The sequence below is a fragment of the Giraffa tippelskirchi genome, chromosome 4 (genome assembly GCF_054371585.1).
Source record: "Giraffa tippelskirchi isolate mGirTip1 chromosome 4, T2T-mGirTip1v1.2.pri, whole genome shotgun sequence".
NCBI classification, from domain to species: domain Eukaryota; kingdom Metazoa; phylum Chordata; class Mammalia; order Artiodactyla; family Giraffidae; genus Giraffa; species Giraffa tippelskirchi.
This window is the reverse complement of record NC_137278.1, coordinates 204,819,108-204,831,381: the sequence shown is the minus strand read 5'-3', so window position 1 is coordinate 204,831,381 and position 12,274 is coordinate 204,819,108. Positions and strand designations below refer to the sequence as shown.

Here is a 12,274-nt window from a genome sequence, read left to right as displayed (position 1 = left end):
TCTGACTCTGACCCAATGGACTGCAGCATTCCAGGCTTCCCTGTCCATCACCAACTCCCAGAGCTTGCTCAAACTCAGGTCCATCAAGCCAGCGATGCCATCCAGCCAATAAGAGGGACTGAAAAAATTAGTTTTAAAAACTGATGCAGTAATTTTAAAAATTAAATGTGTAGCGATATTTATAACCAATAAAGCACACTTTAAATGAAGTGCATGCATTAAGTAGGCAAACAGTTAATGATAGCTGGTAAACTTCTAAAAGTCATATCGAAACTGAAGGAAGTGTGTTGATTTGGTGAAAACTTTAAAACTGGCTTGTAAGTAAATAGGTGGAACCAGAGTAGTGAAGAGGTAAATAGCATAAACGTGTGTAAATACTATGAAAATCTAGGTATCCTGTTACAAGGATGTTCTTAAGTAGTACACTCCTGTCACTGGGACATTTTCAGGTTGTGTAACCTGACGATATGCAAGTGTAGAAACAGCAAGGTGATCAGTTCTAGTTCCTTTTTTATTTTGTACTGATAATACAGATGTGAACAGATGAGGCTAAAGATTTAATATACTGTTTCTGTAGTGTGGGACTTAATGCTTGTATAGTTCAGGGAGCTCTCTTAAGAAAAGTAGTACATAATTAGGAATACTGAGATGTGAAATTATTTTTTGATAGCTGGTATGCAAAAGATTTCAGAGATGGACATGCTGTCTGCTGTATATCATACTGTACAAATGGGAAATATGAAAAATTGTGTTCAATTACCATTATAAAAGGATTCGTAAAGTGTGTTTATAAATCTGTATGTTACATAACGCAGTGTTTTCTTGAGAGAGCTTCCAAATTAAGTGGGAGTCCACAAGGGCTGAGTCCTCTGATTAAGTTTAACAGCGGAAAAGATTCTGTGTTCCAGTGCAGAATCCTGCCTTTATTTGACTTTTGGATCTGCACCTTCATGTCATGACCCTAAGGGAGTGGTGGGAGTATTCTAGGGAGAGATTCCTGAAACAGGAGGTCTAGCCCAACTTGCTTGTAACTTAGCTGTGGTCATTGTAGCAACACTAAGTATGTGTGCTTAGTTGCTCAGTCATGTCCGACTCTGCGACCCTGTGGACTGTAGCCCGCCTGTCTCTGTCCATGGGGATTGTCCAGGCAAGAAAACGAGTGGGTTGCCATGCCCTCCTCCAGGGGATCTTCCCAACCCAGGGATGGAACCCAGGGCTCGCATTGCAGAAGGACTCTTTACTGTTTGCGCCACCAGTGAAGCCCCAGATTTAGGGATCTTAACCAGTAGCAATTGAAATATTTTCTGCAAATTTTGTGAAAACAGAACCAGGTAAACACTGTTAGCGCCCTCTCCTGGGAGTAAATGTGATAAAAGGCGTAAAGCATTGGGCCTCTGGCTGTAGTAAGCAGTCATTTCAGTCCAGTCACTCTGTCGTGTCTGACTCTTTGCGATCCCATGGACTGCAGCATGCCAGGCTTCTCTGTCCGCCAACTCCCAGAGCCTACTCAAACTCACGTCCGTCGCGTCGGTGATGCCATCCAACCATCTCATCCTCTGTCATCCCCTTCTCCTGCCTTCAATCTTTCCCAGCATCAGGGACTTTTGCAATGAGTTTGTTCTTCGCATCAGGTGGCCAAACTATTGGAATTTCAGCTTCAACATCAGTCCTTCCAATGAATATTAGGACTGATTTCCTTTAGGATGGACTGGTTGGGTCTCCTTGCAGTCCTAGGGACTCTCAAGAGTCTTCTCCAACACCACAGTTCAAAAGCACCAATTCTAAGGCACTCAGCTTTCTTTATAGTTCAACTCTCAGATCCATACATGACTACTGGAAAAACCATAGCTTTGACTACACAGACCTTTGTTGGTAAAGTAATGTCTCTGCTTTTTTAACATGCTGTCTAGGTTTATCATAGCCTTTCTTCCAAGGAGCAAGTGTCTTTTAATTTCATGGCTGCAGTCACCATCTGCAGTGATTTTGGAGCCCAAAACAATAAAATCTCTCACTGTTTCCATTGTTTCCCTATCGGCCATGAAGTGATGGGACCAGATGCCATGATCTTAGTTTTCTGAATGTTGAGCTTTAAGCCAACTTTTTCACTCTCTCACTTTCATCAAGAGGCTGTTTAGTTCTTCACTTTCTGCCATAAGGGTGGTATCATCTGCATATCTGAGGTTATTGATATTTCTCCTGGCAATCTTGATTCCAGCTTGTGCTTCATCCAGCCTAGCATTTCTCATGATGTACTCTGCATATAAGTAAATAAGCAGGGTGACAATATACAGCCTTGACGTACTCCTTTCTCAATTTGGTTCCAGTCTGCTGTTCATGTCCAGTTCTAACTGTTGCTTCTTGACCTGCATACAGATTTTTCAGGAGGCACGAAAGGTGGTCTGGTATTCCCATCTCTTTAAGGATTTTCCATAGTTTGTTGTGATCCACACAATCAAAGGCTTTGGTGTAGTCAAAGCAGAAGTAGATATTTTTCTGGAACTCTTGCTTTTTTGATGATCCAGCTGATGTTGGCAATTTGATCTCTGGTTCCTCTGCCTTTTCTAAATTCAGCTTAAACATCTGGAAGCTCAAAGTTCATGTACTGTTGAATCCTGGCTTGGAGAATTTTGAGCATTACTTTGCTAGTGTATGAGATGAATGCAACTGTGTAGTAGTTTGAACATCTTTGGCATTGCGTTTGTTTGGGATTGGAATGAAAACTGACCTTTTCCAGTCCTGTGGCCACTGCTGAGTTTTCCAAACTTGCTGGCGTATTGAGTGCAGCACTTTAAGAGCATCATCTTTCAGGATTTGAAATAGCTCAACTGGAATTCCATCACCTCCACTAGCTTTGTTCATAGTGATGCTTCCTAAGGCCCACTTGATTTCGCATTCCAGGATGTCTGGCTCTAGGTGGGTGATCACACCTGCCTTTAGCATCTCTTGTTTTCTTAGCTATTTGTAAGGCTTTGTGAGACAACCATTTTGTCATTTTGCATTTCTTTTTCATGGGGATGGTCTTTATCACTGCCTCCTGTACAATGTCACGAACCTCCGTCCATAGTTCTTAAGGCACCCTGACTATCACATCTAATCCCTTGAATCTATTTGTCAGTTCCAGTGTATAATCGTAAGGGATTTGATTTAGGTCACGCCTGAATGGTCTAGTGGTTTTCCCTTCTTTCTTCAATTTAAGTCTGAATTTGGCAATAAAGTGTTCATGATCTGAGCCGTAGTCAGCTCCTGGTCTTGTTTTTGCTGACTGTATAGAGCTTCTCCATCTTTGGCTGCAAAGAATATAATCAGTCTGATTTCGGTATTGACGATCTGGTGATGTCCATGTGTAGCGTCTTCTCTTGTGTTTTTGGAAGAGGGTGTTTGCTATCACCTGTGTGTTCTCTTGGCAAAACTGTTAGCCTTTGACCTGCTTCATTTTGTACTCCAAGGCCAAATTTGCCTGTTACTCCAGGTAGCTCTTGACTTCCTACAGTTGCATTCCAGTCAAGGACTATCAATCAGCAAGGGTATTATGAAAGTAAACTTGATGGTGTTGAAACTGGCAGACACCCATGACGATGGTACCTAAGTGACTGAAGTTGAAGTTCTGAAACCTGATGTCGCAGTATGTTGTGGGTGAGGGGTAGAATGTGGTTTTTCTAATTTTGTGCAGTTTGTTTTCACTTGGCAATATAGAATTGTTTTTCTTCAGTATTTTCTAATGTGCGTTTACATAAATTAACTTTCATAATCCTCGCAGTATTAACACTATCATTTCACAAAGGAGGAAGCCAATAGGTTAAAAAATTTTAATAGATGCCAACTAGTTTGTTCCCACCTCCATCTGATCATTTTGATTTCCTGAAGCTCAAGTTCTCTTCCCACCAGGGTTTTTCAGAGGGGAGAACATCGCCCAATCAACATATATATCCTCTTGACCAAAACGTGACTAAAAATACTAGCTAATAGAAAATATGAGTAAAGTCTTAGAGAAACGGGAAGGTGAGTCCCCCATCTTGCTTGTCTCCAGCTAGTCTTATGAAGAGATGTGGAGGGAAAAAAAGGTTTTCTGAAGTCCCCAGTGTTGGAGTAGGTGTAAAGCACCACCGGGCAGATCCTGGCAACGCGAGGAAACAGTTGACCTCCAGGGTGCCGAGTTTCCGCCAAACCAAACGCTCCACGGGGTCTGGGCAGCACCGCTTTGCCCCGCCCCGCGCAAGCGCCGGGGGCCAATCAGAGCCAAGGAGCGTTCCCAAACCCGAATTTCCCTCTTCTCTCGCAGGCGGCCTCAGGGCCAGGAGACGCGGGCGCCCTGCGACCCGGAAGTGGTTGTTCTGGAGGAGGCGGGCCTGAGGGGGTGGAGCTTGTGACGCTCCTGCTCGGGTCTCTGGCGCTAGTTTCGCCAGTCGATTTGTCTTCAGCTTCTGCTGGGAAACTGCAGCCGGGTTTACAGAAACCACACTTATGTCTTCCGTGCTGTCCTACGAAAGCCTGGTCCACGCCGTGGCGGGAGCCGTGGTAAGGCGGGGTCTTCATGCCCGGGCCACTGCGGGGTGTGGGGCTTCTCTGGGGCCAGAGCAGGCTTTGGCTGGGGGATGGGGATGACAAGGTGATCGTGTCGTGACTGGGGCGTAGAGGAATTGGGCATAAGCTAAATGTTGCTGGAAGAACTTGGAGTAAAGGCCGACACCCTCTCCTCTCCTGGCTACCGCTCTGTCCTCTTAAAGAGTATCTCGGATGTGTGTGTGGGGGGGGGCGGTGTCCCACACACCCACCAGGAGGAAGATATTGCTGTTCACTTTTCCTTCTGAAATTTAAAGGGCAGTCGTCCCCGTGTCCCACCCCGCCGGGCGCACAAACTTTGACTGGGCCAGAGGAAAACCTAGGTGTGAAGCTGTGTTGCTTAATCACATTCTTAACCACAGTCTCTTTTCACACACTAAACTGCAGGCCAGAGGCAGAACCTAGCAGGGATACATACCTCTGGCCAATATTGTTGGCAGGAGAAGATACCATTTTTTTTTAAGTCAAGAGCAAAGTTGCTCTCTACTGCAGGTGTGGTTTACTATGACGAATGCGTTTGGTTCTTGAGCTTCTGGATGTCCCACTTCCATTTGACACCACTCTTTTGGTTTGGTACCTTCCTCTCTTGTTCTCATCCTGGTTCTCATTCTGGCTCTCTGCTTGCTCTTTCCTACATCCTTCTCTAGCTGTCAGTATGCACCTGAAATCACTGGGACTTCAGTTCAGCTCAGTCGTGTCCAACTCTTTGCGACCCCATGAACCGCAGCACGCCAGGCCTCCCTGTCCATCACCAACTCCCTGAGTCCACCCAAACCCATGTCCATCGATTCGGTGATGCCATCCAGGCGTCTCATCCTCTGTCGTCCCTTTCTCCTCCTGCCCTCAATCTTTCCCAGCATCAGGCTCTTTTCCAGTGAGTCGGCTCTTCGCATCAGGTGGCCAAAGTATTGGAGTTTCACCTTCAACATCAGTCCTTCCAATGAACACCCAGGACTGATCTCCTTTAGGATGGACTGGTTGGATCTCCTTGCAGTCCAAGGGACTCTCAAGAGTCTTTTCAGCACCACAGTTCAAAAGCATCAATTCTTCGGCACTCAGCTTTCTTTATAGTCCAACTCTCACATCCATACATGACCACTGGAAAAACCATAGCCTTGACTGGATGGACCTTTGTTGGCAAAGTAATGTCTCTGCTTTTTAATATGCTATCTAGGTTGGTCATAACTTTCCTTCCAAGGAGTAAGCGTCTTTTAATTTCATGGCTTCAATCACCATCTGCAGTGATTCTGGAGCCCAGAAAAATAAAGTCAGCCACTGTTTCCACTGTTTCCCCATCTATCTGCCATGAAGTGATGGGACCGGATGCCATGATCTTAGTTTTCTGAATGTTGAGCTTTAAGCCAACTTTTTCCCTCTCCTCTTTCACTTTCATCAAGAGGCTCTTTAGTTCTTCACTTTCTGCCATAAGCATGGTATTATCTGCATATATGAGGTTATTGATATTTCTCCCAGCAATCTTGATTCCAGCTTGTGCTTCATCCAGCCCAGCGTTTCTCATGATCTAGTCTGCATATAAGTTAAATAAGCAGGGTGACAATATACAACCTTGACGTACTCCTTTTCCTATTTGGAAGAGGCATATAACTGGCTGAATCCTCTCCTCTTTGGCACCCCCCAACTGCACTGAGAGCTCATGTTCTGTGCAGACTAATGGAGGCTGAGCCCCAACTCCATCACTTGTTAGATAAGTGGCCTAAAAACTACTTTCCTAATATTTAAATGGAGGTATTGACACCTACCTCACAGAGTTGTTATGTGAATTAGATGACACAGTAGTTGATGGAAGTGCCTTATTTAGGAGTCCTGGTTCACTCAGACCAGAAGAGCCTTTCAGCCAGGGTAAAGGCACTGAAGTGAAAGCTTGCTTGATATACCCTGGGATAGGCCTGGAGACCTTTGGAGTGGAGAAACAAAGGCGGGCAAACAGGTTTCAGGAGACCAAATTGTGTGAGAATTTTAACCCTGAGTGTGAAAGACAGCTGGCTAGCTGTTAGAGCAAGTTATTTTGAGCATGCAGCAACTTGCTGACTTACATTTTAAACCTGATCACCATGACTGCTCTGTTGAAATTAGACTATAAGGGAACAAGGGTGAAAGCACGGAAAGCATCAGCCTGCCAGAATGGTAGCAGTGGAGATGGTGAGAAGAGCTCATTCACCTGGAATATATTTCTGAGATAGAGGTACCAGGGTTTTGATGGTAGATTGGATGTGGGATGTAATAGAATAAGAGCTGGTTGACTCCCAAGTGTTTTGGCCTTGAACAACTGGAAGGATTATATTCCCATTTACTGAGATGGTGAAGACTATAAAGGAGCAGCTTTTGGGGGAAAGATGAGAATGGTTTTGGGTTTTATTTTTATTTATTTTTACTTCTTGGCCGTGCCACTCAGCATGCGGGACCTTAGTTCTTGGACCAGGGATTGAGTCCTGCATTGGAAACTCAGAGTCTTAACTGCTGAACCACCAGGGAAATCCCTGGGTTTGGTTTTTGATAGTTAAGTTTGAAATGCCAAAGAGTAGTCAGTGGCACCCCACTCCAGTGAAAATCCCATGGACGGAGGAGCTTGGTAGGCTATAGTCCATGGGGTCACTAAGAGTCGGACACGACTGAGCGACTTCACTTTCACGTTTCCCTTTCATGCACTGGAGAAGGAAATGGCAACCCACTCCAGTATTCTTGCCTGCAGAATCCTAGGGATGGCGGAGCCTGGTGGGCTGCCGTCTATGGGGTCGCACAGAGCCGGACACGACTGAAGCAACTTCGCAGTCATGAGACTAGATGAGCTCACCAAAGAAATGAGTTTTGTGAATGGAGGAGAAAAGTCTTGAAGGCTTAGCCTGGAAGCATGCCATAATGAAGAGGCTGGGGAAATGAGAGACCAGCAAAGGAGACTAAGGAAAGGCTCCATTGGGTAGGAGGTAAACTATTAATAAGAGAATGTGGTGTTCCGAGAGTTCCACGCAGGAGGATATAGACCAACTGGGTCAGATGCTGCTGATGAGTCAAATGAAATGATGACTGAGGATCAACCATTGGATTTATCAGTGTGTTTATCAACATGATAAATCCAGTGGTTAACTGAGAAGACTTGTTTTGGTGGATTTGTAGGGTGAATAGTTGCAGTGCATCAAAGAGAGAATGAGAATGGGAAGATGGGAAATGTTTCTTCTCCTTTCTTTTTCTCAATAAATAACCATTCATTCAACATCTTTATTGAGTGTTTTTTATGTGCCATGCACTGGTTCAGGTGCTAGAAATATAGTGGAGAACAAAAGTCTTTTTCTTAAGAAGTTTGCTTTCTAGTGGAGAAGTCAAGACAATAATTGACTACATCAAAAAACAAATTTTAGGTAGTGTTAGGTTTTATGAGAGAAATAAAATAAGGGTTAGCAAACTTTTTCTTTAAGGAGGCAGCCAGTAAATAATTTAAGCCTATGGTCTCTGGCACAGCTACTCAACCCTGCCAAGATAGTTTGAAAGCAGTCATTGACAATAAGTAAATGACGGAGCAGTGTTCTGATGAAATCTTAGTTTACGAAACCAGTCATTGGATAGACTTGACTCTTGCGCCTAGTTTTCTGAGCTCTGCTATAGGCAGTAATTGGGAATAGAGGTGATATATCTCTTTTTAACCTGCAAAGGCATTTCTATTTTTTTCTGTCCCGTTTCCTATTTTTCTCGTGTTAACAATTCTGCTTGAAATTAAGCACCTGGAATTTTCAATAGTTTTTCTTTCTCCCATAAGCCATGTTAGATTATCTACTAGATATACTTTTGTAAGAATAATTTCTTTTCCTCTTGCTTCCTGGAACCTGTTAGAATGAGAAATTGCATTGTGTTTTGTTGCTCTATTGAACTATCAGGCTGAGAGTGGTTCTCTTAACTCTTTTTGCAAATTACTGTTTTAAGGATAAACTTCACAACACGGGCCTGCTTTCTTCTAACTGCTACCAAAGGAAAACAGTTTCACCACAAAATGTCACTACATTTGATGAGAAAAATGGCATTACTTTTAATAGTATAGTACTGTGGTTTCATTGACTCATGTTTAGTTAAGTAAATGCCTTGGCCATACAGTTTTGAGATGATCCAGGAGAGCACAGGGGTTAGGAGCACTTGAGTGCCTGAGCGCCTGACTTGAGCCAGGCAGCCTGTATCAGAAATCCTGGCAGTTTCCCTCACCAGCTTTTTGTCTTTGATATAAACTGGTGTGATTCCTTGTTGCTTCTCCCTAAAAGATTGTTAAGTCATTGTTTAAGGTGTGATTTACACCCTTTTTAGTGGATGTTTCACGTTTGCTTAGTCACTTCTTTCCAGATTCTACACTTTCTCACCTTCAAGTGTGGTGTTATGCACATACACATAACACTTTGAAAGTTAAACAGATTAGTGATTTGGAGTGTTGTATGGTGCACTTTGGTATGATTGCAGATAATCTCAAGTATTGGAAAACCAGAATTGTGCTGCTTCAGGAGAATGCTTTATGGCTAGTCGATGACTGTTGCCTGATACAATTAATGGCCTCATATGTAAATAATTCTCAAAATTTTGAGTATAATTGGATTTATAATTGTATATTTTTGGTTCTCATATTAGCTTCCAAAGGTAGATTTTATTTGAAGAAATGTACATTTGTAATTAAAAGATTTTATTAGTCTAGAATTTGAAAAGTGAGATTGGTTGGAGTTGTCTAGGGGGTTTAGATGCCAAAACAGACATTGGGATTGTAATGATAATAATTAATTGGTAGCTTTCAAGGGACTTCTTTTTCCCTATTGTTTATTTAAAATTAAAAAAATTAATTGCATAATTTGTTTTAAAAGAATTACATTTCATTGAATAAATGCTGATGGTTAAAGAATTAAAGTCTTACAGAAATATGAAAGTTTTCCTTTCTCCTTGCCTTTTACCTGTTATTGTTCTGTGACTCAAAGCTCAGACATAGCCATCCTTAGAACTGTGTAAGAAAGCTTATTCAGAGCACTTTTCACCAGTTGGTATCAAAAGAGAAAATTAAGCACAACTACCTGATTCTTGGGCTTGCAAGGTAGCACTAGTGGTAAAGAACCTGCCTGCCAATGCAGGAGGCATAAGAGAAGCAGGTTCGATCCCTGGGTTGGGAAGATCCCCTGGAGAAGGGGATGGCAACCCACTCCAGTGTTACTGCCTGGAGAATCCTGTGGACAGAGGAGCCTGGTGGGTTACAGTCCGTACGTTGCAAAGAGTTGGACAGGACTGGAGCAACTTAGCACACATGCGCATCTGACTCTTACACACTTAACATTAAGTGGACTTTTTACCTTGTAGGCTCACCTGCCTTTTAGAAACAGAAACCAAGCAGAACTTGTTGATTTTCTGTACAAGGCCTCTGGATATAAAGGTCAGTGGAAAAGTCCCTGTCCTCAGGAAGCTCTTCTGGGGTGTGTAGTGGCGGTGTATAGTCAAGGCTATGGTCTTTCCAGTAGTCATGTATGGATGTGAGAGTTGAACCTTAAAGAAGGCTGAGGGCCGAAGAACTGATGCTTTTGAACTGTGGTGTTGGAGAAGACTCTTGAGAGTCCCTTGGACTGTAAGGAGATCAAACCAGTCAATCTTAAAGGAAATCAGTCCTGAATATTCATTGAAAGGACTGATACTGAAGCAGAAGTGCCAATACTTTGGCCACCTGATGTGAAGAAATGACTCATTAGAGACGACCCTGATGCTGGGAAAGACTGAAGGCAGGAGGAGAAGGGGATGACAGAGCATGACTTGGTTGGATGGCATCACCGACTCGATGGACATGAGTTTGAGTAAGCTCCGGGAGTTGGTGATGGACAGGGAAGCCTGGCGTGCTGCAGTTTGTGGCGTCGCAAAGAGTCAGACATGACTGAGCGACTGAACTGAACTAAATTGTAGGATTGAGGAAGGTTGTACAGTTCAGTTGTTCAAGGTATCTTATCTACCACCAAGATAAGACCTTGGTGGTACCTAGGAAGAGGTGGTGGGTTGCCCCTGTGAAGGTGATGGGAGGCCCCTAAGGCTGACGTATTACCAACATTGTGCACAGTGGAAAGAGGTAAAGAAAATCAGCCCACCCGCAGGAAAAGAGAATGTTGCTATGTGGTCTAAAACATGAGATATCCACTATATCATGTTGTCAAAAAGACTTCAGAAATCATTGGCTTTTTAATAAAAAGTATTTTGGTCATACGAGTATTCCATAATTTATGAATATTTTGCATTGTTTCTGACTTTTCACTGTGGTAAATATTTAGTATAAATGTTAATGTGACCTCACGCTACCCCATTATGAAAAAACTATGGGATTATTTGGTCACGATTTGGAGTAAGACGTAACTATCCGTGTCATTTTGGGTCGTTCATGTTTTCTTTTTGAATTTGAGTTTTCTGAGCTATCAAATGGAAACTTTGCTTACTGGATCCTCCCGAGAAGTCAGTGTGGTAACACTTGTGGAGTACCTACCTCAATACCTGTGATAGTGTGGTAAACCCATAATCGTTTGTTTCTTTTTCAGATGTATTCTTGAAAATGCAGCATTTGTACCCAATTTTAGAAATTCAGTGAAATTGAAATTTTCTCTCATGCTCTTCCCATTCACTTGTGACAGATGATCTCGCCTTTTGCTCTAGATAAAATAGGGGCTACTTGGGATGAGCTTTCTAATATTTCCATTTTTTTCTAATTACAGAATCAGCTACAGTTGTCCACAGCATTTCCTCCATTGTGCTGATCTCAGGAAAGATGGATGTGGCTGGACTCTGCTACCTTTGATCTTGATCCTCCCCTCATACTTTACCCACAGTTATCTTTTGGGACTTTGCTCCATTCATTTTTACTTCTTTCCTGTAACTTTAACCTTTTCCCAGTGTTTTTCCCTTCAGCCCTGTCCTGTAATGAAACCACACTGATTTGGTTTAGAAACTGCCCTCTTAGGTGCTGCTCATTCTCTTTCCTTTGAAGCTAAGTTTATTTAATGACAAGTCTGTACTCACTGCCTTCCCTCCTCATCCTACTCTGATCACTGGAACTGCTCTCCCACAGGCCAACACTGACTTCCAAATGGTTTAGTCTCCTGACTGTTTTTCATTTTTATTTAACTCAGCTTTGTAGTATTTCACACTGTTGACCCTCCTACCTTCTTAAAGCTCCTTCTGAAAGAGCAGTTATTTTTTATGAATTTACTGAATAGCAATTGCTCTTTTGGAAGGAATGTAAGTAATCATTGCTAATTTTAGGGCCCTGGTTAATATTGAGCCCAACTGCTAAAAAATGATATAAAAAGTACATACAGAGAGCAGCATTTTTGTTGAGTGCCAGCTGTGTGCCAGGTATGATATTGAGTCTTTCGATAAGTTAATTCTTACCTCTCACAGGAGCCCTCATAGTTTTTATTGGTCCCCAGATTACAAATGGGGAAATCGAGGCATGGAGATTTGAGGTAATTTATGTGTGTACTCTAGCTGGCACTTGAACCTCAGTTTATTTTATTCCAAAGCCCATGCTTCTTCTGTTGGACACTCAGGTATGTTATCTATTAAGCCTTCTGTTTACCTTGTATATTTGTGTATCAGTATGAGGGTTAGCTTGATTGTTGTATCAGGGGAAAGACGTATATTAACTCTGATGAAGTGAAGAACATTTTTTAATATGAAAGCCGTGGCTTTCATCTTTGGAATTTCATTAGCT

At 42.7% G+C, this 12,274-nt stretch overlaps 1 protein-coding gene across 3 annotated transcripts in view; it reads left to right on the top strand.

Moving 5' to 3' along the window:
• The first annotated feature begins 4,328 nt into the window (after nt 1-4,328).
• SLC25A17 (solute carrier family 25 member 17) overlaps nt 4,329-12,274 on the top strand; it is a 41,262-nt gene continuing 33,316 nt past the window's right edge. For 2 of the 3 annotated variants that reach the window (XM_081587604.1, XM_081587601.1), the window contains exon 1: nt 4,329-4,515. In XM_081587604.1, the coding sequence (XP_081443730.1) occupies nt 4,462-4,515 (54 nt within the window). In that variant the 5' untranslated portion in view covers nt 4,329-4,461. Of the gene's footprint in view, nt 4,516-9,891; nt 9,965-12,274 lie in introns of all 3 variants that reach the window. The other variant, XM_081587603.1, reaches the window with a different exon arrangement.